Raw genomic sequence first — 27,705 nt, forward strand, 5'->3', positions numbered from 1 at the left:
GTTCTTTTACATTTGCTGAGGAGTGCTTTACTTCCAACTATGTGGTCAATTTTGGAATAAGTGCAATGTGGTGCTGAGAAGAATGTATATTCTGTTGATTTGGGGTGAAGAGTTCTGTAGATGTCTGTTAGGTCCTCTTGGTGCAGAGTTGAGTTCAATTCCTGGATATCCTTGTTAACTTTCTGTCTCGTTGATCTGTCTAATATTGACAGTGGGGTGTTAAAGTCTCCCATTATTATTATATGGGAGTCTAAGTCTCTTTGTAAGTCTCTAAGGACTTACTTTATGAATCTGGTATTCAGGAAACCCATCTCACATGCAGAGACACACATAGGCTCAAAATAAAGGGGTGGAGGAAGATCTACCAAGCAAATGGAAAACAAAAAAAAAGCAGGGGTTGCAATCCTAGTCTCTGATAAAACAGACTTTAAACCATCAAAGATCGAAAGAGACAAAGAAGGCCATTACATAATGGTAAAGGGATCAATTCAACAAGAAGAGCTAACTATCCTAAATATATATGCACTCAATACAGGAGTACCCAGATTCACAAAGAAAGTCCTTAGAGACTTACAAAGAGACTTAGACTCCCACACAATAATAATGGGAGACCTTAATACCCCACTGTCAATATTAGACAGATCAACGAGACAGAAAGTTAACAAGGATATCCAGGAATTGAACTCCTCTGCACCAAGTGGACCTAATAGACATCTACAAAACTCTCCACCCCAAATCAACAGAATATACATTCTTCTCAGCACCACATTGCACTTATTCCAAAATTGACCACGTAGTTGGAAGTAAAGCATTCCTCAGCAAATGTAAAAGAACAGAAATTATAACAAACTGTCTCTCAGACCACAGTGCAATCAAACTAGAACTCAGGACTAAGAAACTCAATCAAAACCGCTCAACTACATGGAAACTGAACAACCTGCTCCTGAATGACTACTTGGTACATAACGAAATGAAGGCAGAAATAAAGATGTTCTTTGAAACTAATGAGAACAAAGACACAACATACTAGAATCTCTGGGACACATTTAAAGCAGTGTGTAGAGGGAAATTGATAGCACTAAATGCCCACAAGAGAAAGCAGGAAAGATCTAAAATTGATACCCTAACATCACAATTAAAAGAACTAGAAACACAAGAGCAAATACATTCAAAAGCTAGCAGAAGGCAAGAAATAATTAAGATCAGAGCAGAACTGAAGGAGATAGAGACACAAAAAACCCTTCAAAAAATCAATGAATCCGGGAGCTGGTTTTTTGAAAAGATCAACAAAATTGATAGACCGCTAGCAAGACTAATAAAGAAGAAAAGAGAGAAGAATCAAATAGACGCAATAAAAAATGATAAAGGGGATATTACCACCGACCCCACAGAAATACAAACTACCATCAGAGAATACTATAAACACCTCTACACAAATAAACTTGAAAATATAGAAGAAATGGATAAACTCCTGGACGCATACACCCTCCAAAGACTAAACCAGGAAGAAGTTGAATCCCTGAATAGACCAATAACAGGCTCTGAAATTCAGGCAATAATTAATAACCTACCAACCAGAAAAAGTCAAGGACCACAAATATTCACAGCCAAATTCTACCAGAGGTACAAAGAGGAACTGGTACCATTCCTTCTGAAACTATTCCAATCAATAGAAAAAGAGGGAATCCTCCCTAACTCATTTTATGAGGCTAGCATCATCTTGATACCAAAGCCTGGCAGAAACAACAAAAAAAGATAATTTTAGACCAATATCCCTGATGAACATCAATGCAAAATCCTCAACAAAATACTGGCAAACAGAATCCAGCAGCACATCAAAAAGCTTATCTACCATGATCAAGTGGGCTTCATCCCTGGGATGCAAGGCTGGTTCAAAATATGCAAATCAATAAACGTAATCCACCATATAAACAGAACCAAAGACAAAAACCACATGATTATCTCAATAGATGCAGAAAAGGCCTTTGACAAAATTCAACAGCCCTTCATGCTAAAACCCCTCAATAAATTCGGTATTTATGGAACGTATCTCAAAATAATAAGAGCTATTTATGACAAACCCACAGCCAATATCATACTGAATGGGCAAAAACTGGAAAAATTCCCTTTGAAAACTGGCACAAGAAAGGGATGCTCTCTCTCACCACTCCTATGCAACATATTTTTGGAAGTTCTGGCCAGGGTAATCAGGCAGGAGAAAGGAATAGAGGGTATTCCCTTAGGAAAAGAAGAAATCAAATTGTCCCTGTTTGCAGATAACATGATTCTATATTTAGAAAACCCCATGATCTCAGCCCCAAATCTCCTTAAGCTGATAAGCAACTTCAGCAAAGTCTCAGGATACAAAATCAATGTGCAAAAATCACAAGGATTCCTGTACATCAATAACAGACAAACAGAGAGCCAAATCATGAGTGAACTCTCATTCACAATTTCTTCAAAGAGAATAAAATACGTAGGAATCCAACTTACAAGGGATGTGAAGGACCTCTTCAAGAGAACTGCAAACCATTGCTCAACAAAATAAAAGAGGACACAAACAAATGGAAGAACATTCCATGCTCATGGATAGGAAGAATAATATCATGAAAATGACTATACTGCCCATGGTAATTTATAGATTCAATGCCATCCCCATCAAACTACCAATGACTTTCTTCACAGAATTGAAAAAAAGTGCTTCAAAGTTCATATGGAACCAAAAAAGAGCCCGCATTGCCAAGACGATCCTAAGCCAAAAGAACAAAGCTGGAGGCGTCACGCTACTTGACTTCAAACTATACTACAAAGCTACAGTAACCAAAACAGCATGGTACTGGTACCAAAACAGAGATAGAGACCCATGGAACAGAACAGAGCCCTCAGAAATAAGACCACACATCTACAACCATCCAGTCTTTGACAAACCTGACAAAAACAAGAAATGGGGAAAGGATTCCCTATTTAATAAATGGTGTTGGGAAAACTGGCTAGCCATAAGTAGAAAGCTGAAACTGGATCCCTTCCTTACACCTTATACAAAAATGAATTCAAGAAGGATTAAAGACTTAAATGTGAGATCTAAAACCATAAAAACCCTAGAAGAAAACCTAGGCAATACCATTCAGGACATAGGCATGGGCAAGGACTTCATGTCTAAAACACCAAAAGCAATGGCAACAAAAGCCAAAATTGACAAATGGGATCTAATTAAACTAAAGAGCTTCTGCACAGCAAAATAAACTACCATTAGAGTGAGCAGGTAACCTACAGAATGGGAGAAAATTTTTACAATCTACCCATCTGACAATGGGCTAATATCCAGAATCTACAAAGAACATAACACATTTACATGAAAAAATCAAACAACCCCATCAAAAAGTGGGTGAAGAATATGAACAGACACTTCTCAAAAGAAGACATTTATGCAGCCAACAGACACATGAAAAAATGCTTGTCATCACTGGCCATCAGAGAAATGAGAATCAAAACCACAGTGAGATACCATCTCACACCAGTTAGAATGGCGGTCATTAAAAAGTCAAGAAACAGCAGGCGCTGGAGAGGATTGGAAAAATAGGAACACTTTCACACTGTTGGTGGGACTGTAAACTAGTTCAACCATTGTGGAAGACAGTGTGGCCATTCCTCAAGGGTCTAGAACTAGAAATACCATTTGACCCAACCATCCTATTTCTGGGTATATACCCAGAGGATTATAAATCATACTGCTATAAAGACACATGCACACATATGTTTATTGTGGCACTATTCACAATAGCAAATACTTGGATCCAAGCCAAATGTTCATCAACGATAGACTTGATTAAGAAAATGTGGCACATATACACCATGGAATACTATTCAGCCACAAAAAAGGATGAGTCATGTCCTTTGTAGGGACATGGATGAAGCTGGAAACCATCATTCTGAGCAAACTATCCCAAGGACAGAAAACCAAACACTGCATGTTCTCACTCATAGGTGGGAACTGAACAATGAGAATGCTTGGACACGGGGTGGGGAACATCACACGCTGGGGCCTGTCGTGGGGCGCGGGGATGGGGGAGCGATAGCATTAGGAGATATTCCTAATGTAAATGACTAGTTAATGGGTGCAGCACACCAACATGGCACATGTATGCCTATGTAGCAAACCTGCACATTGTGCACATGTACCCTATAACTTAAAGTATAATAATAAAAGGTAAATATACATAAATATACACATACACATACATATATATGTGTATAAAGGAAGCATATATATACATATATATATCAGGACTTTATGCTTTCTTTCTCTTCTAGGATATTATTTTTTTGACACAAAGGGATTTTTTTTACCCTGCTCAGTCAACTGAATTCTGTTTTCTCCATTTATTTCTGCCTGTCTCTTTCTTCTTGCTACTCTCTGCTGCATAAGGGACTTTAAATAATTTTGAAGTTTGTAAAATTAGATTTTTTTCTAATTTCAAAAGAGCTCATGAGATCTCTTATGTGTATATAATTTTATGTTATATGTTTTGTATACCTATATATAATTTATATAATTTAATTTTCTATATTTAATTTACTTAAAGACAAAAAAGCACTAAAAGACTTTATCAAAAAATGGAAGCCCAAATGCTTTTTTTTTTTGAGTCCAAGTTACACTCTTATTGCCCAGGCTACAATGCAGTGGCACAATCATGGCTCACCACAACCTCCACCTCCCTGGTTCAAGCGATTCTCCTGCCTCAGCCTTCCTGAGTAGCTGTTATTACAGGCATGTGCCACCATGCCCACCTAATTTTGTATTTTTCATAGAGTCAGGGTTTCTCCATGTTGGTCTGGCTGGTCTCGAACTCCTGACCTCAGATGATCCGCCCGCCCCAGCCTCCCTAAGTGCTGGGATTACAGGCGTGAGCCACCATGCCTAGCCCCAAATGCTTTTTAAAGTTCACAGGCAAAATCTCTGAATGGAAACATTGACAAAAAACATGTGCAGATGGAAAATAATCATAAGACAAGATAATCAACATCATTCTTCAATAGGAAATTATGAATTCAATAAAAGTGAGATACACACCTATTAGGATGACTGCTTATTGGAAAAAAAAACATAAGAAGGTATTTTATGTGATCTGTACAGATGTACTCATTCCTTGATCATATGAAAATGCAGTGTTTTTAGAAGGTTAAAACTATTAAGTTTACAGAAATACCAACCAACAAATCCCTTTAAGCAAAACTCTTCATTTTTCAGAAAAAGTTATGATTTCTCATTTTCTACTTTTGGCAGAGATTTTCATTCTTTCCAGTGGGACCTAAACCTTCTGAAGGCCTTTCCATTTCATCCAGAGCTTGAACTTCTATTTACAGATAAAAAATCTGTTCGCAAAAACTTGTGCAATTTGATCACTTTTTTTACTTCAAATCTTTCTTTACCAAAATTAAGCACTACAGCACCACCATTTCCTCTATAATATCTGTCTATGACACCAGCTCCTGTATCTATAAAGTGCTTTGCAGCCAGGCCAGACCACTGAGCCACTCATCCATTGCAGCCAGCAGGAAGAGCACTGTTCACAAGAGCTTACTCCATAGATGGTATTGTACAATCGTAGGCACTATACAGGTTATACACTGCGATCAGCCAAGACCCCTGGTTCAGGGCCATGGATGCTTGGAGAGCAGGCAAAGCACAGCTGCATGCTGCCTTCCTCAGCAGAGCAGGCCTGCTTGCTGGGGGAGAAATGGCAGGTGTCTTTTCAGAGCAGGGCATGGTAGAGCAAAAGGAGAGCAGCAGAGGAGACAGTCCAGGGAACAAGAGAGTACAGGATGAGCCACCATTCGCTTTGATTAAGTGACAGTTAGCGCCAGTGTCTCCATTCTGTATCGGTCTGTTCTGCTAGAGCCCAGACACAGACCTTGGTCCAAAACAATCACCTGACATGAGTTCACTTATCACAAATAACTAAATTTTGTAAATGGGCAAAATATATCAATAGACACTTCCCCTAAGTGGATATATGCATGACAAAGTAAGACATGAAAAATTATTGTTCATCATATCTATTAGAGAAATGAGAATTAAACCATAAAGAGATAGCATAGCACATAGTTGAAAATGACTGAAATTTTTTCAAAAAAAGATACTGCTAAGTGCTAGCAAGGATGAAGACCAACTTAAAATCTGGTATGTTGCCAGTGGGAAGTATCAAATAGTACAAAAACTGTGGAAAATGATTTGGAAATTTTTTTCTGGCTTTACAGTCTTTACTGCATTTATTTATTTAAAAAATTTTAATTAGGTTTTGGTTCTTTGGTTCTTCCAACTTTTATTTTTGGTTCAGGGGGTACATGTGCAGGTTTGTTGCAAGGGTATATTGCGTGTCACAGAGGTTTGGTATACTGATGACTTATCACTCAGGTAATCATCATAGTATCAGATAGGTGATTTTCAAATTGTCACCCTACCCCTAGCTCCACTCTCCCACATTGGTAGAGTAGTTTCCAGTGTCTATTGTTCCCTCCTTTGTGTCCACGTATGCTCAATGTGTAGCTCCTACTTATAAGTGAGAATATGTGGTATTTGGTTTTCTGTTCCTACATTAATTTGCTTAGAATAATAGCCTCCAGCTCCATCCATGTTGCTGCAAGGTTCATGATTTTGTTATTTTTAATGACTGCATAGTATTTCATGTTCTATATATACCACGTTTTGTTTATCCAGTCCACCATTGATAGGCATCTCAGTTAATTCTATGTCTTTGCTACTGTGAATAGTGCTGCGATGAACATATGTGTGCATGTGTCTTTATGGTAGAACAATTTATATTCCCTCCGGTACATATCCAGTGATGGGATTGCTGGGTCGATTGGTAGTTCTGATTTAATTTCCTGGAGAAATTTACAAACTACTTTTCACAATAGCTGAAGGAATGTACATTCCCACTAGGAGAGTATCAATTTCCTCACGACCTCAGCAGCATCAGTTTTTATTTTTTGACTTTTTATTAGTGGCCATTCTGACTGTTGTGAGATGGTATCCCACTGTAATTTTAATTTGCCGTTCTATATTAGTGATGTTGGACACTTTTTCACATGCTTGTTGGCTGTGTATATGTCATCTTTTGAGAAGTGTCTGCTCGTCTGCTCATGTCTTTGGCCCATTTTTAATGGGGTTGTTTGTTCTTTTCTTGTTAATTTTTTTATAGTTCCTTATAGATTCTGGATATTAGATCTTTGTCAGATGCATAGTTTGCAAATCTTTTCTCCCATTCTGTAGCTTTTCTGTTTACTCTGTTGATAGTTTCTTTTCACGTGAAGAAGTCCTTTAGTTTAATCAGGTCTTATTATCAATTTGCGGGTTTTTTGAAATTGCTTTTGGAGTCTTCATCATGAAATCTTTGCCAAGGCCTACGTCCAGAATGGTATCTCCTAGGTTTTCTTGTAGGATTTTTATGGTTTTAGGATTTAATTTATGTCTTCAATTCATCTTGAGTTGATGGATTAAAGATGAATTCATCTTGAGTTGAAACTGGAAGGGGTTCACTATCAATTTTCTGCATATGGCTAGCAAGTTATGCCAGCATCATTTATTGATAGGAAGTCATTTCCTCATTGCTCGTTTTTGTCAATCTCGTTGAAGATCAGATGGTTATAGCTGTGTGTCTTTATTTCTGGGTTAGAGAAGAATATCATGTTTTGGTTACCATAGCATTATAGCATGGTTTAGAGTCAGGCCCTGTGATGCCTCTGGCTATGCTCTTTTTGTTTATGACCTGTGTTTGAGAATAGTATCATGTTTTGGTTACTGTAGCATTAGAGTACAGACTCAGGGCCTGTGATACCTCTGGCTATGGTCTTTTTGCTTATGACCTGTGTTAGGGAAGAGTATCATGTTTTGGTTACTGTAGCATTATAGTATAGAATCAGATCCTGTGATGCCTCTCTGTGATGCCTCTGGCTATGCTCTTTTTGCTTATGACCTGTGTTAGAGAACAGTATCACATTTTAGTTACTGTAGCATTACAGTATAGAGTCAGGTCCTGTGATGCCTCTGTCTATGCTGTTTTTGCTTATGACCTGTGTTAGAGAACAGTATCACGGTTTGGTCACTGTAGCATTATAGTATAGTTTAGAGTGGGGTCCTGTGATGCCTCTGGCTACATTCTGTTTGCTTATGATTGCTTTTGACTGTTCAGGTTCGTTTCTGGCTCCATTTGGAATTTAGAATAGTTTTTTTTCTAATCTGTGAAAAATGTTATTGGTAGTTTGTTAGGAATAGCATTAAATCGGTAAATTGCTTTAGGCATTATGGGCATTTAAATAATATTGATTCTTCCTATGCATGATCATGTAACGTTTTCCCATTTGACTGTGTCATCTCCGATTTTTTTTCAGCAGTATTTGTAACTGCCATTGTAAATGTGTTTCACATCTCTGATTTGCTGCATTGCTAGGCATTTTATACTTTTGTGACTATTATGAACGTGATTATGTTTTTGATTTGGTTCTCCACTTGGATGTTGTTGGTGTATAGAATTGTTGCTGATTTTTGTACATTGATTTCGTATCTTGAAACTTTGCTGAAGTTATTTATCAGATCTAGGAACTTCTGGGCAGAGATTATGGGGGGCTTTCTTGGTGTAAAATCATATCATCTTCAAGGAGAGATAATCTGACTTCCTCTCTTCCTATTTGGATGCCTTTTATGTTTTTGTCTTGCCTGATTGCTCTGGCTAGGACTTCCATAATATGTTGAATAGGAATGGTGAAAATGTGCATCCTTGTCTTGTTCCAGTTCTCATGGAGATCACTTCCAGCTTTTGTCCATTCCATATGATGTTGGCTGTAGGTTTGTACTTAGATGGCTATATCATTTTGAGGTGTGTTGCTTCAATGCCTAGTATGTTAAGGGCATTGTCCAATGTGGACACATGCATGACAAAGAAGCACATGAGAAATTATTCTGCATCACAGCTATTAGAGAAATGCATATTAAGGCATAATGAGCTACAATAACATATATTTGAAAATGACTAAGAAATTTTTTAAACACATTACTACGTGAGTGTTTATAGCAGGTCTAGTCATATTTGAGAAAACCTGAAAATTATACAAATGTATTTTTGTGAATAAATGGATAATGAAGTTTTTGTGCATCCATACTATGAAATAACTACTCTGCAATAAAAAGGAGTGAACTATCAGTATGCACAACAAGGTCTATCAAACTCAAAGGTGTCTTGCAGTGTGGAAAGAGCCAGTCTCTTTGCACCTGGTTCAAATGAACCAGGTACGTATTCTATTTTTTCTTTTCATGTGACATTCTTTTTTTTTTTTTTTTTTTTTGAGACAGAGTCTCGCTCTGTCGCCCAGGCTGGAGTGCAGTGGCCGGATCTCAGCTCACTGCAAGCTCCGCCTCCCAGGTTTACACCATTCTCCTGCCTCAGCCTCCCGAGTAGCTGGGACTACAGGCGCCCGCCACCTCGCCCGGCTAGTTTTTTGTATTTTTTAGTAGAGACGGGGTTTCACTGGGTTAGCCAGGATGGTCCCGATCTGCTGACCTCGTGATCCGCCCGTCTCGGCCTCCCAAAGTGCTGGGATTACAGGCTTGAGCCACCGCGCCCGGCCTCATGTGACATTCTTGAAAGAGAAAACTGAAATGCTGAGTACAGGTGAGTGGTTCCCACTCTTAGTTGTAGATGTGTGGGTATAACTATAAATGTATAGCAAGTAAAAGGGGTTTCTTCTGGAGAGGAGGGTGACGGAATTGTTTGTATGAAGATTGTGGTGGTGGTTCCATGAATCTACACATGAGCTACACACACAGAACTGGACAGAAAAAGAAAAAAAATACTGTTTGTTCATTTAAATAATGAAATTGAAAATTAAAAAAGAAAGCTGGAAAAAAGAAAAGTAAACTTTAAAAAACTTTATGGGAAGGAAAATTACCCTGGATAAATAGGGACATTATGCAATGACAAAAGAGTCGATTAACAAACAAGACATAATAATCCTGTTACTTCACCTAAAAGCATTGTTTTAAAATACAAGAAACATCTGACAGAATTGAAAGAATAAATAGTCAAATCTACACTTGCATTTGGAGATTACAAAACCCCTGTCTGAGTACATGATTGAAGTAGACAGAAACTCTGCAGGATTATAGAGCAACCCGAACAACACAAAGAACCAAGTTGAGCTGACTGGCTTTTACTGAACATGCCACAGAAGAACAGCAGAATAAATATTCTTTTCTAGTGTATGTGGAATTTTTACAAAGATAGACCAAAAAAAAAAAAAAAACCCTTAACAACTTTAAAATATTTGAAGTTGTACAAAGTATACCTTTTAATATGATGAAAGTATACATTTCAAAATATACATTTCAATTTAATAATTGAAATGGTACAAAGTATAAATTTTAAAAATCCAGAATAAAATAAAATAAAAATATAACAAAGGACATATTTGTAAAGTCTCTAAGTAATTTTAAATAAACAACACATTTTCACTCTTCTTTGTTTAAAAAATTCTTAAGGAAAATTAGAAAACATACTCTGATGAATAAAAATGGTAATATGATGTTTTAAAATATGTGGAAATCAGCTACCGTAGTCCCTAGGGGATTTTTTATGTCCTTAAGTGCTTATGTAAGAAAGTAACAAAGGACTCAAATAAAACATCTAATCGTTGATGTTAAATAATTAGGAAAACAAAAGTAAATTAAACCTGAGGAAAACAAAAATGTGGGGGTGATATAGACATGAAGAGAAAAATTAATGAAATTGAAACTTCAGAAACTTCTGGAAACAGTAAAAGGGGTTGACGAAACCAAGATTTTTTTTTTTTCCATAGATCAGACTAGCTAAAATGACCCATGTCAATCTGAGAAATTTGAAAATGTAGCTGTGGAGAAACAACAGCTATGAATGCAGCCAGAAGTAGAGGAAACTACATACAAACTCTAATTTGTCATGTTAACTACACTCTTCATTTCTTATAGACGGTTCTGAGAAGACCAGTTTTGCCTTGAAATTATCTGAATTTGCAAGTGTCTACCATGTATCAGATGCATTAAAATGCATTAACCCATCAAACGGAAGAAGATCCTGCAAAAGTCAGCAGGGAGATTTCACCTTCTTTACTCCATAGCATTGACTGCACTTCCCTTTGCAATGCCATCTATCACCTCAGGAGGCTGTGGATTTCCTCCTTCCATCTGATGCAGGGGCAGAATCTTACCCAACATACTGCTACTCTCCACATAACTGTTCTTGCCTGAACACCTGCGCAGGTGTCACTAGTCACACTGAAAGCCAGTATGTCCCTGGGTGCAGATGCCAGAGAGGAGGCAGTGGAAGAGTGATTAATTATTCTTTTCAAATTCCAGCTGGCATGTCCATCAAGGACCCATTTCTCATGCCCCAGGAGGAGCCCAGCTTTAGAATTCAGCTTTAGAGGATGTAAGAATTCAGCTTTAGAGGATGGCTGCTCCTCTTCTACCTCTTATGAAGGAATGGAGTTTCTGAGCACTATCCATTTGTTTGCCTATTCAGTCCCCAGCTTCAGATAAGAAGCTTATTGAATCCTACTGCGAATATGTGAGTGGCTTAAGAACCTACTCTCCACCTTCAGGGATGTTTCCCAAGAGTTAGGAGATTATGGGCAAAGTATAGTCTATTCACAGCCCATTGGGAAAACAAAGAATGTGTATGGAACTCCTAGGGAGGGAGGACCAGGTGGCTGTGGCTGTGGGACAGGACAGAAGGTGAGCCGTGGGAAAGCTAGGAGAGTTCTGCAGGGGACAGGGATGCTCCATTTTCTGGGGAAAGCAGGGGATTCCGTGCAGGCTCCAGAGGCAGCAAGGAAGCACAAGCACCAGGCTTGGCCTCTGAGTTGGAATAGAGGGAACGTGTTGGCGACCAGGGAAAGGGTGTTATAATTCGGGAAAGTGTTGGGCCCAGACAGACATGCTGGCTGGGAGAGTACTTGTCCCTTGTGCCTTTGACAGAGGAGCCAAGATGTGGATGAGCACTCATAGACTCTCCCATAACATCTTTCACAGTAGGTCCTCAACAGAAAGCACCTACTTTTCATTCATTTTGTCACCATGGAAAATCTTTCTCTTTCTTACAGTTGGCCAAATGACACTTGAGATAAGCTTTTTTAAAGGAGTCAGCTCTGGCTCTCCCAGCCAGACAGAAAAGCACCTGGCCAGTGGTATCTGGGCCTCACATCCCAGCAGATTCATGCTTATCTCTCAGGAAACCCTTGCATAGGATGGGTATCCATCACCAACCTCATGTGCTGTGTTCAACCGCACTGAGACAAGCGTGTAGGACACCTCCCATTCCTGCCCCAGGAGGAGATGCCTCTGTTTCATCCACCATCCAAAAGGAACTGCTGAGCAATTTTCCTTTCCAAGCTTTTCTCTTGTCCTCTGAGAATCTGGCTCTGCCCCCACCCATTTCACTAGAATCAGCTCACCCAAAAGGCACTGTAGTTTCCCAAAGCCCAAAAGGCCTTGGCTCAGGGCATGTATACTCCACCACTCTCACCTGTTGCCTCACACCCTCACCCCTCTCTTATATTTCCTTTAGATCTTAGGGGACACCTGGCCAGCTTAGTTATATGAATACAGATCCTAGACTCAACCACCATAAGGTTAGGGCTGGGCCTGGCTTACTTTAGCATCTCCAATACTAACCCAGGGTCTTCCAAATAGCAGAAACTCAATGAATGTTTCAGGAAAACATGAGCCAGTGACCAAGGGGACTTCTTTATTCATATTTAATTATATCACATTCTCAAGCCAAGCAAATTCAGGTACACATATGCATTTTTTAACTATACAGTGTACAGTAAGAGGTACAAGGAAGGCAAGAGTTAGCTACTGTTTGATTGGGATGGGTAGGAAATGCGAACTCTCGCATTAACCCTGGCCACATGCTCCAGGACTTTCACATAGCTGGTTTCAGCGAGGGCCCTTGGACCCCACAGGAACTCGTAGCGCACAGGATCACTGCCGGGCACCTGGCGGTACTCCAGGTAGTTTTCCTGCACCCAATCTTGGGTGAGCAGCTTCCTGAGCTCCCAATAGGCGCTGTGCTCCCTCCCATCATACAGCCCCATCACACTCAACGCTTCCCAGATTGCCTCCTCTGGGGCGCAGCTGCCCTCCATTACGATCATGCCCAGGACGATTATCAGGAGGCCGGTCTTGGGCGTGCTCTGATCGTCACCCAGCAGGCCGTCATAGGAGAGGCCCAGGCAGGTGACAAGGACGTAGCAGTGGCCGGCGGGGTCCACTTCCTTCACGTCAATGCCAAAGATCACCTGCATGCACTCAGAGGCTTTGCTGAAGATCTCAGGAAAGTGGTTCTTGTAATTTTTGATGACACTCTCCAGCATTTCTGCCTTTGTGACCGGCTCCTTAATTTGATATTTGCGGAGCAGGAAATGAACTAACTCAGCCACTTTCTCATCAAGTGCTTCCCGGAAAAGGGACTCCAGGTGAGCTGGGTCTGGGGAGGTGCTTGGCCCCTCCTCTTCATTGCTGCTGGAAACCTCATTGGATTGGCTCCATAGAGTGTCGTCGGTGACGGTCAGGGAAGAGGAGGCACCCCGAGGACTCTGGGCAGGACTCAGTGACCCAGAATCAGGCACCTCCTCCAGGGTTCCCGCGATCAGAGTAGAGGAGGAGGATGCAGCCTTCTGCTCCTCAGTTGTGAGAATCTGCACATCCATAAGCCCCGGTGCATCTCCTTGGGCCTGACGGCCTTCCTCAGCCTTGCAGGACTGACGCTTCTGCCGAAGAAGCATGATGACTCAGGTCAGGGCAGCAGGCGAGTGTGGGCCGGAGCTGGGCAATTGAGACCCACAGGCCTGGGGAGAGAGGAAGCGTGTGAGAGGCCTCAGCTGGGTACCACACCCTGGATGCCCTAACAAAGGCCTACTTACAGGTCTCCTTCAGTGCTCCTCTGGGGCCTCCCGACCTCCCGGCTGGCCTGTTCCCTGCGAACCTGAAAGAGGAATTGAGAGGGCATCTCAGGGTGCAGCCTCTGGGCAAAGGCTATGGCTCCAGGACTGACGGAAGGGCTGGTAGAGCCAGGAACTGTGGGGTTCCTGTTGTTTTGATGCTAGAGGGGCCCCTAGTATACATACAGGGGAAACACCACCTCAGCTTGACTGCTGGTACTGCCTGGACCTCTTATGCTCTGTGACTAAAGATACTGCCTCAGACCAAGGCCTCACAGCCTGGTTTCTGGAGCTCCTAGAAGATAAATCGAGGGGGAACTCAGGCTGCAGACTACAAGCACAGCCCCAGTACCCCAGTGCTGTCAGGAGGTTGAGCCTGACTCTGTGAACTCCCCACTATTTTGTGTGGATGGTCCTTTCTGTGCTCACTCAGGGCCCTCACCTTTCTCCCGGCAGGGCCCGGATCTGGCCCTTTTCCTGCCTGAGAAACTTTCAGATCAAGGGTTCACATCCCCGATATGGAAGAGAAGGACGTAAAGGGACCCACATCTGGCCCCATGTGCCCAAGGCCTCCTGGGGAAAAAGCAATAGCTACAGAAAGTACATTGGGGTCCATGTGTCCTGCCCTAGGGTGAGAAAACAGCAATAGCTACACAAAATACATTGGGGCCCATGTGTCCAAACGTGAGGATCCTGGTTGGTCCTCATCTTCCTGAGTTTCCCCAACTTCCTGCCCATAGCACAGGTGAGATTGCCACTTAGGACCACCCTTGATCGGGTTTCCCCACAGATAATAACCAAAGTTAGCTAGACTTTGTGGGGTCCCTTCTTTCTAGGCCAGGAGTACCCCCAGTCATCACAAAGGGTACACACGTTGGCTCCTGCAGATGTTGTGATCCCGTCCCTCTGTTGAACAGGTGTGGCTCCCTGTGCTAACCTGTGAGTGACACTGGGACCATGGTTCTCACCCTCCTGAGACTGCCCATCCCCAACCATGTGGCAGAAATGAGAGCGTGCCACATGTTACCCATGCCTGAGGCCTCCTAGGACTGAGAACCCAAGTCAGGCTCCACAAGTTCCCTTTTCCTTTGGGCTGTGTAGGTACCTTCTTACCTTCAGTCTTCACCAACCTTTCTCCCTTTGACTCCAGGCAGACCCTGGATTCCTCCCTGTGCTGACCAGGTGTGGCTCCCTCTGCTGAGCTGAGGACACCCTTCAGACCCAGGTTGCCACCTCCCTGAGACCCCGGAGGCAGAAGTAAGGGGAGCGCTACACGGGCACCCCTGCATAGGATTTCCAAGGCTGACAGAAGTAGGTTTCATGGGGGCTTTCTCTGTCTGGATGTCATCCAGGTATTCATATTTACTCCATGCAAGGCATGGTCCTTTCCTTCCTGCTGAACCACGGATGTGTCTTGCAGCTCCCTGAGGCCCCCGACTGGGGAGTGGGGGAGCACATCCCTTCCCCACAGTCTTATCCGCGGTGCCCCAGCCTGAGAGCAGGGGCAGGTTTCCTGAGGCCAAATGTGGAGGCGCCTGAGTCTCAGACAGGGGTAAGGTGAGTCCCCTGTCCTGGGGTTCCTGGTCCTCTCAGGTCTCCCTCATCTCCCAGTACGGCCTGGGCCGTCCCTCTGCTCCTCTGAAGCCGTGCTCACGATACCAAGCCCCTTCCCTGCATCAGTCCCCTATGCGGACATCAGAATCAGTGTGCCCGGCCGCCATGTCCGGCCGCCATGCCCAGCCACTGTGCCCAGGGCTTCCCAGGGCTGACAGCAGAGGCAGCGATGTGTTCTGTGGGGCCTCAGCCCTCCCTCAGGGTCCTGATCTTGATGTCTGGTAGAACCTGGGCCCTGCCCTCTCCTAACCAGCCCTGCCCTGGTCACACCAAGCTCTGACTCCAGAGTCCCCTGGGGCTTGAGCCAGAGGTGGTGAGGGGTGGCCCAGCCTGAGAAGTCCGCCCCCGAGTGGTCCAGGGCCGGCAGCAGGGGCGGCGCTGGATTACTGAGGGTCCTCTGTCTGGGGCGGGGGCCTCCTCAGTCCCCCCTCAGCGTCTCACCTCGCCTCCTCACAGAGTCTGGGCCCGCTTCCCTCAGCCGATCGCAAGCGAACCCTTCAGAAGCAGGGCCTCGCTTCTCTCTGATCCATGCGGCCGCGTCGTCAGCGGCGTCACAAGCGGCCACCCGGGGCTCACCTGGGCTGACGGCAAGGGTGGAGCCGGATTCTAGCGCGGGGCAGGGAGGGGCGGCTCAGTCATTCCTCAAGGTTCTCACCTGGAGATCTGGGACAGCCTGGAGCCCCGCCCTCTGCTGATGGGGTCTGCACCCCTCAGACCCAGGTTCTGACCCCGAGTCTCCTGAGGTGGCAGTGGGGGGAAGGGTGTGGTGGGGGGACAAGGCTGCTGGGGTCTTTCAGGGCTGACATGAGGGGCTGAGCTGAATTCTGTGGCCCCCCTATGGGGTGTGGGTGAACCCTCAGTCTTCACTCAGGAGGGTCCTCTTCCCGAATCCTGCTTTTAGGAAATACTCTATTTCTGTCACCTCTGAGCATTTGCACAACTGCACCCCTTACAGAGAATGGCTGCGGGTCCCAGGCTAGACGCTCCCTGCGGGGTTGCAGCACTCACGATTCTAGTGACCTCTGGGAGAAGACACACACCTTCCCACGGAGGCTCTTCCCCAGCCAGAGGTCGACCTTTCAAACCTTTGTGTACTAAATGACTTATTGTTACACTGAAGAGGCTGAGCAGCTGCAAGAAATTTGCGGAGGTCCTGAGCTTTGAAGTTACCTAACCATTCCTAGTCCACTTCAGTGATTTTCGTATTTTAACCCTCATTCCTATAGGAAGGAAGAAATTTTTCATCTATGCCAATTGTGTATGTGCATTATATATGGTATATGTAGATCATATTTGTGTTTACATGCATAAGCACATACATGTATGTATATATGTTTATATTATATAGCTATATGTATTTATATGTATGTATCTTTACATATATTCATACATATATGTGTGTGGACTATATGTACTTATTTTATTAAACAATATCTACTAATACTATGTGTGATTCACTCATACTATTCTATTTCTAGTTCATTCTATATATTTAATTAAAGTAATAATATTTTGGAAAGTCAGTCCTAACCTTCTCTTTGTCTCTAGTTGTTATTAGCAGAACTCTGGAGCCATAGTCTCTCAATCAATCCAATTTTGCTGGTGTCCTGATATTACCTCGTGGCTACTGGCCTCGTGTTTTGAGGTGCAGACTCAGATTGTACATTGATGTGAGGTGGTCATTTAAAACTTTTCCTGCAACACACCCTGTCATCTGCAGTGGTTGCAGACCTCCTCAACTTCCCTGCCTCTCCACCTGCCCAGAACACAAGTACCAGTTCAACACAGTCTTCAATCTTCCCCAGGGTTTTTCTCTGTTTCGTTGTTTAGACTTTGTTGCTGATATTGTTGTTTTATTTTTCTTTTTCCCTTCTATATTTTTCCACAGTTGATTTTGGGAGTAGAGCACAGCAGCCTGGGCTTGATTGTCACTTTGGCAGCTACAGGTAGGCATTCACTCTTTATTTAATTTAAGTGAGATTTACACCTTTGCCATATTCTGTTCCTCATCAGTGAACATCATATACTACTCCATTTATTTGGGAATTTTTTCTCTGAATCTGTCAGCAAACTTGTACAGTTGTTCTGTAAATGTCTTGCATATTTCGGTTAGGCTTCTTCTTCTTTATATTTTGGGTTTAAATGCTGTCGGGGATGGTGTATTTTTAATTTAATGTTCTAAGTTGCTTATGTGTGGCAAGTCTCTTGTATTCGCTGTAGTGGTCTTTGCATACTGTCTTCTGGAGTCTCTTATTCATTTGAACATTCCATGCGTCTCTTCCTTCGAATTTTCTTAATGGTCATATTGTGAAAAATACAATCTATTTCTTTTCAATCTTCAGACCTCTTTTTCATCTTGATATCACTTTCTCCTTTTGATATCCATTGCAGCTATGAACGGTAGCAATGAAAGCATGTATCAGTGACTTGCCCCAGACCAGGACGGGAATGGTTCTAACATTTCACATTCAAGTATGTTTCCCGCCAATTTTAGAAAGTTAATGTGCCTTTGAATCTTAGGTTTGCTAAAAGTTTTTCATTTGAAATCGCATAAAATTTATTTCAGAGGCTTTTTCTGTATCCATTGACCTGACTGCTTTTTCTACTGTATCGTGTATGTAGAAAATTAAAATGGAAGTTTTCTATTGTTAAATAATATTTTTGTTCCTTGCATATGAGCTGCTTGTTCGTTTAGTCCACTGTTGTGTTGAATATACAATTATCCATTTAGGACATTTGCTGCAATATGAGTGAACACGTGGCTCACATGTTCTTTTTATAAAGGCTGGATGTCTTTATCTGCTTTTTCAGTGCAGGAGACGGAGCCCTGGAAAATGAGTAGAACAATTGCCACGGTTTGGGATTATTTGGAAGAGTTAAGATGGCAATTTGTTTTCCCTGACCACTTGGTGGAACTGACCCCCAAAACTGCCAGCCCTAGAACAACAGAGGGTGGATTGAGCTTTAAATACATTTTCAGTTTCTGGATGTACTGTAGGTTATATCCATTCACCACTTGGAAAAAGTCTTGATTGTAAATTACAAATAAGCTGAGATGGAGTCTCACTCTGTCGCTCAGGCTGTAGTACAGCGGTGCAATCCTGGCTCACTGCAAGCTCCGCCTCCTGGGTTCACCCCATTGTCCTGCTTCAGCCTCCCGAATAGCTGGGACTACAAGAGCCCACCACCACACCTGGCTAACTTTTTAAATTTTTTTGTATTTTCAGTACTTTTAGTATTTTTGTATTTTTTGTATTTTTGTATTTTAGGGGTTTCACTGTGTTAGCCAGGATGGTCTCGATCTCCTGACCTCGTGATCCACCTGCCTCACCCTGCCAAAGTGCTGGGATTACAGGCGTGAGCCACTGTGCCCGGCCAATTTAATTTATTTCTTTATCTCACCCATTTTACCACTTTGTTCTTTCACATTAAAAAAGATACTTAATCCTCTGCTATGTTATGTTGTCCCAATTCAAATAAATAACATAGATTTCCCTACATAAATAAAAAACAATGCACTTACTTTTAACTATATAAAAAACAATAAGTCTGCCTACTGTCATACATGAAATGAATGTTGAAGTTCATTACAACATCCATTAAAAGGAACATTCGAACAACTCCAAAAGGAAACAAAGATAAACCTCCAAATCGCCCAAGAGAACAGGAACCAAGAGATGGTCTGCCTTGTATTCCCTCACACCCAACTTGTTCCCCACTGCTGAGAACGGTGACTGCTCTCTTCAAACACAGAGTGAAGAATGGGCCTCATGTAACAGGATAGGGAAGGTGGTGGATGTCGCTTTGGAACGTGCACTGGCCCAGGCCCTCCCCCAACCTGCTCCACTGGCCCTGGCTGCAACTCCTGCTCAGACTCCCTCTTTGTCCTCTCCCAAAGTCTCTTCATGCAGGGATGGGTAGGAAATGCTCTCTCTAGTACTGACCCTGGCTGCATACTCCAGGACTTTCACATAGCTGGTTTCAATGAGGGCCCTTGGACCCCACAGGAACTGGTAGCACGGGGGATCACTGCTGGGCACCTGGCGGTATTGCAGGTAGTTTTCCTGCACCCAATCTTGGGTGAGCAGCTTCCTCAGCTCCCCAAAGAAACTGTGCTCCATCTCATGATACACCTCCATTACACTCAACGCCTCCCAGATTGTCTCGTCAGGGGCACAGTGGCCCTCTGTTAAGATCATGGTCGAGACCATAACTCCAGGTGAGTGAGGTCTGGCGAGGTGGTTGGCCCCTCCTCTTCCCGGCGGCTGATGCCCTCACTGGATTGGCTCCATAGAGTATTGTCGCTGATGGTTAGGGAAGACGAGGAGCCCTGAGACTCAGGGGAGGACTGGGTGACCCAGCAGCAGGCACCTCCTCCAGGGTGCCTTCAACCAGAGTAGAGGAGGAGGCAGCCTCGTGCTCCTCAGTGGCGGAAGCCTGCGCACACACCAGGCCCAGAGCCCCCTCTCCTTGGGCCTCAAGGCCTTCCTCAGGCTTGCCGTGCTGACTCCTCTGCTCAGAAGACATGATGACTCTGGTCAGGGCAGCAGGCTAGACTGTGGGCAGGAGCTGGGCGATGGGGAGGAATCCACAGATCTGGGGAGAGAAGGAGCTTGTGAGGGGCCTCATTTGCGAACCACACCCTGGAAGCCCTAACAAAGCCTACTTACAGATCTTCTCCTTCGGTGCTCCTCTGGGGCCTCCTGGGGCTTCTGATCTCCTGGTCGGCCTGTCTGCTGAGAACCTGAAGGAGAAAGTGAGAGGGCACCTCAGGGTACAGCCGGCCAGCAGAGGCTGAGGCTGCAGGACTGACAGTAGGGAGGGTGAGGCTGGGCTCTCTGGAGTCCCTTGTGTTCTGGGGAGTGTGGGGCCCTTGTTGTCCATTCAGATCAGAACCTCGCCTTGACTGCTAACACTGCCTGTGACTCCTCTGCTCTGTGGCCTGAGGACAATGCCTCAGACCAAGGCCTAACTGCCTGGTTCCTGGAGCTCCTAAAAGAGGAATCGAGGGACCCTCAGGGTGCAGACCGCAAGCACAGCCCCGGCTTTCCAGTGCTGTCAGGAGAGTTGGCCACACTCTGTGAGGTCCCTACTCTCATTGGGTTACATGGTCCCCTCTGTGCTCACTCACCTTTCTCCTGGAGGGGCCTCATCCTGCCCTTTTGCTGGCTCGAGAAACTCAGATAAAGAGTTCACAACCCTGATATGGAACAGAAGGGTATGAGGGGACCCACATCGGGCCACACGTGCCCAGGTCCACTGGGAGAGACAGCAAGAGATATCCAAATTCACTGGACACCATGTGTCCTGGGCGAGGAACCTGCTTGGTCCTCATGTTGACTCCTGGCAGAGTCTGGGGCCCTCCCTCTACTGACCTGAGTGCAGCCCCCTAAAGACCAAGGCATCCTCCTCCCTGACACTGAAGATCCCAGGATGAGAGAGGGTCCTCAGCTGACAGCCCTGCCTATGCTCTCTGGAGTGACATCAGGGGCAGGGAAGATTTCTGTGGGGCCCCCATTTGCGTTCTTGCCTGGGGTACCCTCAACCCTCCCTCAGGTTCCTCACCTGGACACCTGGCAGATCCTGGGACCACTGTGTCAGTCGATCAGATTGGGGTCCCTGTGTTGACCTGAGTCACCCTCTGAAAGCAAGGCCTGAGGGTGAGCCTCCCTGAGATCTGGAAACAGAAGTGAGGAGGCTCCACATCCCATCACCCTTGGGTGGGGTGTCCAGGGTTCACTCCGGGAGCTGGCCCCTTTGGTTCTGGGGTGAGGCTTCCAATGTCTTCTGGTGGGTCATTCATTTTACTCCTCCTGGCATCTGCCCTTCCTCAACCCCCAAACTCCTGAGATGAGCAGCCATCTCCCCTTTACACCAACACCCCATGCTCCCAAGGGTTCCCCAACTTCCTATCTGTGGGACAAGTGAGATTGCCAATTAGGGACATTCCTGATCTGGTTGCCCCAGAGCTAAAAACAGGTGGCAGCCATAATCTGTGGGGTCCCTTCCTTCTGGGCCAGGGGTACCTCCAGTCCTCATGAAGGGGGCACTCCTTGGGTCCTGCTGATCCTGGGACCCCTCCCTCTGCTGGCCAGATGTGACTTCCTCTGTTGAACTGTAAGTGCCACTAATACCAAGGTGTTCACCTCCCTGAGACCTCCCACCTCCCGCCGTGTGGCAGAAAGGAGAGCATGCCACATGGTACCTATGCCTGGGGCCACCCGGGGCTGAGAACAGTGGAAGCCAGGTTCTGCAAGTTCCCTTCTTTTTCGAGGTGTGGAGGTACCTTCTTACCTTCAGTCCTCACCAACCTTCCTCGTCTTGACTCCTGGCAGACTCTGGACCCAACCTGTGCTGACCAGGTGTGGCTATCTCTGCTGAGCTGAGGACACCCCTCAGAGGGAGGCCCCCACCTCTCTGAGGCCTGGGAGGCAGAAGTGAAGGGGCGCTACACTGACATCCCTGAATGGGATTCCCAAGACGGACAAAAGGTGCATGTTTCAGGAGTGCCTCCTGTGTCTGGGTGTCCTATAGGTATTCAGATTTACTTCCGACAGGGCCTGGCCCTTTCCCTCCTGCTGAACTTTGGATGGGTCTTGTAGGTCAAGGCCACCATGTCCCTGGGATCCCTAACCAGGAAGTGGGGGCCAGGTCTGTTCCCCACAGTCCTGCCCGAGGCCCCCCAGGACTGAAGGAAGGGCAGGTTTCCTACATCTGGGAAAGGAGCTCTGCTGAGTCTTCCCTCAGGGTCCTGAGACTCCTCCCTCTGCTAACCTGAGCCTCCACTCCTCATACCAAAGCCCTCTCCTCTTTGTCATCTCCAAGGCATAGGCAGGGATGTACCACATGCAGCCATCGTGCGTGGCACCTCCAAGGGCCGAGGTCCCCAATGATCTGGAGTCCAAGGTCTCCTGAGTCCTCCCTCTTTTTCCTCCCCTTGATCCTGGCAGTGCTGCGTCAGAGCTCCTCTCTGCGGACCTGAGTCTATCCGTCGGATTCCTGAGGCGGAATGAGGAGGTACCTTAGCCTGAGATGGGGGCGGGGTGGGCCCCCTGTCCTGTGGTGATTGTCCTTTAAGGCCTCCGTGCTCTCCTGGCAGGACCTGGGCCCTCCGTCTACTCCTCTGAGGTGGTGCTCATGATACCAAGCCCCTTCCCTCCATCAGCCCAGGATGTGGACAACAGCATCAATGTGCCTGGTCCCCATTCCCGGAGCTTCCCAGGGCTGACGGCAAAGACAGAGCTTCCCTCTCTGGGGCCTCAGCCCTCCCTCAGAATCCTGACCTTGAGGCCTGGCAGAGCCTGGCCCCTGCCCTCTCCTAACCAACCCTGCCCTGGTCAAACCAAGCTCTGACTCCAGAGTCCCCTGGGGCTTAAGGGGAGGAGCGGTGAAAGGTGGCCCAGCCTGAGAAGTCCGCCCTCAGGTGGTTTAGGGCTGGCAATGGGGGGGTGGTGCTGGATTATTTGGGGTCTTCTATCTGGGGTGGGGGCATCCTCAGTCCTCCCTCAGCGTCTCTCACCTTGCCTCCTCACACAGCCTGGGCCCGCTTCCCCCCAACAATCTCAAGCCTCCATCAGAACCAGACCCTCACTTCTCTGTGATCCCCAAGGCGCAAGTCACTGGCATCACATCCGGCCACCAAGATAGGGGATTCCCTGTGTTGACAGCAGGGGCGGGACTGAATTCTGTCACGGTGAAGGGCAGAAGAGGGGATTTCGGGGGTCGGGTGGGGAGTGGACACATTTGGGGGTGTAGGTGTAGGAAGAGGTGTGGAGGTCAGAGAGGGTAGTGGGGGTGTGAGGGTCTGGGGGAGAGACTGCGGTGTGGGGGTGGGGGAGGGGTGTGGTAGTGGGGGAGGATGGGGGTAGGGGTAGTGGGAGACTGCAGGTGGGGTTTGGGGAGCCCTCAGTCATCCCTCAGGGTCCTGACCTTGATTCCTCGCATAGCCTGGATCCCTATCTTCTGCCGACGGTGTTGGCTCCCATCCGACCAAGGCTCTGACCTGAGTCCCCAGAGGTGGCAGTGGAAGGAAGGGAGTCCTTGGGCAAGGCTGCCGGCGTCTTCTAGGGCTGACAGGAGGGGCTGAGCTGGATTCTGTGGCCCCTCTATGTGGGGTGAGAGAACCCTTAGTCTTTACCCAGGAGGGTCCTCCTCCTGGCTCTTTGATGAAGTGATGGGTGGGAGATGCTCTGTTTCTGTCACCTCTGAGCATTTGCCCTGCTCCACCCCTTGCAGAGAATGGCTGCGGGTCTAAGGCCAGATGGTCCCTGGGGGCTGCAGTAACTGTGATTGTAGTGACCTCTAGGAGAAGACACACACCTTCCCACGGGGGTTCCTCCCCAGCCAGACCTAGACTTTGCAAAGCTTTTGTCCTAAAAGCTTTGTTTTTACACTGAAGAGGCTGAACGGCAGCAAGAGATTTGGGGAAGCCATGAGTTTTGAAGCTATCTATCATTTCATAGTCCAATTTAGTGATTTTCGTATTTTAATCCTCATTCATATAGTAAGAAATAGATTTTAAATCTTTGCAATTGTATGTGTGCATTATATATGGTGTATGTAGATTATGTTTATATTTATGTGTATATACATAAACACATACATTTGTATATGTTTATATCATACATGCATATTTATATGTATGTATCTTTAGATATAGGCACATGTAGATATGTAGACTATATATATATATACACACACACACATGCACACATATACATATTTCATTAAACACTATCCCCTCATAGTATGTGTGATTCACAAACACTATTCTACTTCTAGATCATTCTTTTTTTCCATGAAAATAATTTTTGGAAGGCCTGTCCTCTTCCACTAGGTTTGTTCCAGGTGGTTATTAACAAAACTCTGGAGTCAAAAATTCTCACTCAGTTCAAATTTCCTGATGTCCTGGTATTATCCCAGGGCCACTGGCATCATGTTTTGAGGTGCTGCCTCAGATTGTGCGATGATGTGGGGATGTCGGGTAGATTTTAATATCTTTCCTTCTACCCATCCCGTAATATGCTGTCTATACAGACTACACACCTCCTCAATATCCTTTTGCCTTCCCCCACCCCAAACATGAATACCAGTTCAACACTGTCTTCAATCATCCCCGGAGTTTTCTCTGTTTTCTTCAGATTTTTTTTTTCTCTTACCTTTCTATATTTTTCCACGACTGATTTTGGGAGCAGAGCACAACAGCCTGAGCTTGACTTTCACTTAGGCAGCTACGAGAAAGGCACTTTGTATATAACTTAAGCAGGATTTACATCTTTACCATATTCTGTTCTCCATCAATGAATGTGGCATGTTACTCCATTAATTTTGGATTTTTTTCCCTGAATCTACCAGTAAACCTGTATGGTTGCCTCCATAAAGGTCATTTTGGTTAGGCTTCTTTTAATTTATATTTTGGATTTCAATGCTCTTGCAAATGGTATATTTTCTATTTTAGACACTAAGTTGCTTTTGTGTGACAATCCTCTTGTGTTGCTGTTGTCATCCTTTATATGATGTTTTCTGAAGTCTCTTATTCATTTGAACACTTCGTGTGTCTGTTCCCCTGAATTCTCTTGATAATTATATTGTCAAAATACTATTTGTTTTCAATCTTTATACCTCATGTATATTTTTCATGTCCACATTTTTGGTTCGTTTTTATTTTCGTATCCTCTGTACCTATGGAAGGCCATGGTGATAGTCTGTGTCGATGGTTGTCCCTGCTGTGAATGAGAATGCTTCTAACTTTTGAGATTTAAGTATGCTTCCTGCCGATTTTATGAAATGGAAGTTCCTTTTCATGTTAGTTTGCTGAAAGTTGTTAATTTGAAATCACATAGAATTTCGTTCAAAGTCTTTTCTGTACCCATTTACACGACGGAACTTTTTCTCTATCTTGTATGTAGGGAATTACAATTGCAACTTTTTCTAACGTGAAATAATATTTTTATTCCTGACATACAGGTTGCTTATGCATTTAGTCCACTGTTCTCTTGAATATGCGATTACATATTTAGGACATTTGCTATCTTATCAGTGAACAATTCACTCACGTGTTCTTTTCATGTGAGCTGAGGATGCATCTTTATCTGTTTTTTGAATCCAGGAGTCCTAGCCCGGGAGAATGAAGTGGACAATTGCTCATCTTTTTGGCTGCTTTGGAAGAGTTGAGATAAGGTGATGATAATTTCCCCTGACTATTTGTTAGAATTGGCCTCCAAAAGTGTCTGTTCCAGAACATTTGAGGGTGGCTTGAGCTTTGAATAAACTTTCAGGTGATGGATGTACCACTTGTTTTATCCCTTCACCCCTTGAAGGAAGTCTTGGTTGTTGATTTTGAATAAGCTGTTATATATGTTTGTGCACACAGTTTTGTCTATGGGAACCTACATTTTCAATTTAAACGAAATCTAGGAGTAGGATTGCTGAGTCTAATGGTAATTCTATGTTTCCCCATGTAAGAAACAATCAAAAGGTCCTGCCGTGCAATGTAAGAGTTTTCTTCTTTCCCAGCAATGAATGAGACTTCCACATCCTCTCCAGAGTCTGGTATTTTCAGGTCTTTGAATTTTATTCATTGTATTAGGTGTGTAGAGAAATCGTACTGCTCTTCATATTTGCATTTTCATTGAATAATTACAATGATTATCATTTTTATATCTTCTGTTCCAGTCACAGAAGAATCCATTTTCCAAGTATTTCTGCTTCCTTGTATTGAGGAAAAGTATTAGAATCCTAGATGTTCGTGCTAGGAATGCTCATCATTCCTTGGGAGATGTTGCTTCTTGCTCTCTCATTTACAGAACAAAGAAATATATGCGTGTTTATTTACCTGCTTATTAGTGTTTATGTGTGCACCCTCTGTATGTTTATGAAGTTGAACATGAGTATTTCCTGATGTCCATGACACTACTCTAATACCACAAGGAGCTTTTAGTCTCCTTCCTTTGTTTATCTGTAAGTATCTACCTCAACAGTGAGAAAGCTACTTCCCACCAACCTTCATCTATATAATTAGTTGGTCTATGGGGATAGATAGACAGATAGATAGATAGATAGATAGATAGATAGATAGATAGATAGATAGATAGATAATTATTCTGTTGTCACATTGCTGTAAAGAACTACCCGAGACTGTGTAATTTACCAAGAAAAGAGGTTTAGTTGAGTCACAGTTCTGCAGGCTGTACAGGGAGTATGGTTGTGGAGACCTCAAGAAACTTACAATCATGACGAAAGGTGGAAGGGAAGCAGGCACAGCTTCAGTTGGAGTAGGAGAGAGAGAGATAGCAAAGAGGGGATAGTTTCACACTTTTAAACAACCACATCTTGTGAGAACTCAATCAACTCCTTGAGAACAGCAAAGAGGAAGCTCCCCCCCACCCCAACATGATCCAATCACCTCCCACCAGGCCTCTCCTCCAACACTGAGAATTATAATTCGACATGGGATTTGAGTGGGGACACGGAGCCAAACCATATCATTCCACCCCTGGCCCCTCCCAAATCTCATGTCTTTTCTTACATGTTCTTACACAACCAAGCCTTCACAACAGTCCCCCAGAGTCTGACCTCATTCCAGCATTAACTCAAAAGTCCAAGTCGAAAGTCTCATCTGAGACAAGGCAAGTCACTTCTGCCTATGAGCCTGTACGATAACAAACAAGTTAGTTCCTTCCAAGATACAGTGAAGGTATAGGCATTGAGTAAATGCTCCCGTTCCAAATGGGAGAAATTGGCCAAAACAAAAGGGCTACAGGCAAGTTTGAAACCCAACAGGGCAGTCATTAAATCTTAAAGCTTCAAAAATAATCTCCATTGATGTTATATCTAGCAATCAGACCACACTGATGCAAGAGGTGGGCTCCCAAGACCTTGGGCATCTCTGCCCATTTGGCTCTGCAGGGTACAGTCCCCTCAGCTATTTTTTAAATTGCTTCCTTTTAAGCATTCTCTGTAGATTTTAGATACTTGTTATTGTTTAATTTTAAGCTTTCTGTAAAGATTTTAGATATGAGCCTTCTGTCAGATGTATGCCTTGCAGATATTTTCTCATAGTCTGTAGCTTGCCTTTTCTTTTTCTTAATAGTGTCTTTTGCAGAGCAATTTTTTTTT

The 27,705-nt window shown here is 44.4% G+C and overlaps 2 protein-coding genes, 1 long non-coding RNA gene and 1 pseudogene across 3 annotated transcripts in view; 1 reads left to right on the forward strand and 3 right to left on the reverse strand.

Moving 5' to 3' along the window:
* Positions 1-27,705, reverse strand: part of IDS (iduronate 2-sulfatase) — a 308,093-nt gene that overhangs the window by 87,738 nt on the left and 192,650 nt on the right. The gene's annotated exons all lie outside the window — the stretch shown is intronic.
* Positions 12,762-16,116, reverse strand: LOC126945300 (melanoma-associated antigen 8-like). Its single transcript, XM_050775208.1, has 3 exons — positions 16,030-16,116; positions 13,957-14,018; positions 12,762-13,881 (listed from the first exon to the last, which is right to left on the reverse strand). Exon 3 carries the CDS (start codon positions 13,816-13,818, stop codon positions 12,883-12,885), a length of 936 nt encoding a protein of 311 aa, XP_050631165.1. The 5' UTR covers positions 13,819-13,881; positions 13,957-14,018; positions 16,030-16,116; the 3' UTR covers positions 12,762-12,882.
* LOC126945310 (uncharacterized) lies at positions 16,205-18,069 on the forward strand. The gene is made up of 3 exons (XR_007722397.1): positions 16,205-16,308; positions 17,477-17,534; positions 17,980-18,069. It is a non-coding gene; the product is annotated as an uncharacterized LOC126945310 (long non-coding RNA).
* Positions 19,784-20,115, reverse strand: LOC126945926 (melanoma-associated antigen 12-like; annotated as a pseudogene).

Source organism: Macaca thibetana, chromosome X, assembly GCF_024542745.1.
Source record: "Macaca thibetana thibetana isolate TM-01 chromosome X, ASM2454274v1, whole genome shotgun sequence".
In the NCBI taxonomy this organism is placed as follows: Eukaryota; Metazoa; Chordata; class Mammalia; order Primates; family Cercopithecidae; genus Macaca; species Macaca thibetana.

What these genes read in the sequence shown, in the direction of transcription:
- LOC126945300 (XM_050775208.1), bottom strand. Translation starts at nt 13,818, where the DNA reads ATGCTTCTTCGGCAGAAGCGTCAGTCCTGCAAGGCTGAGGAAGGCCGT.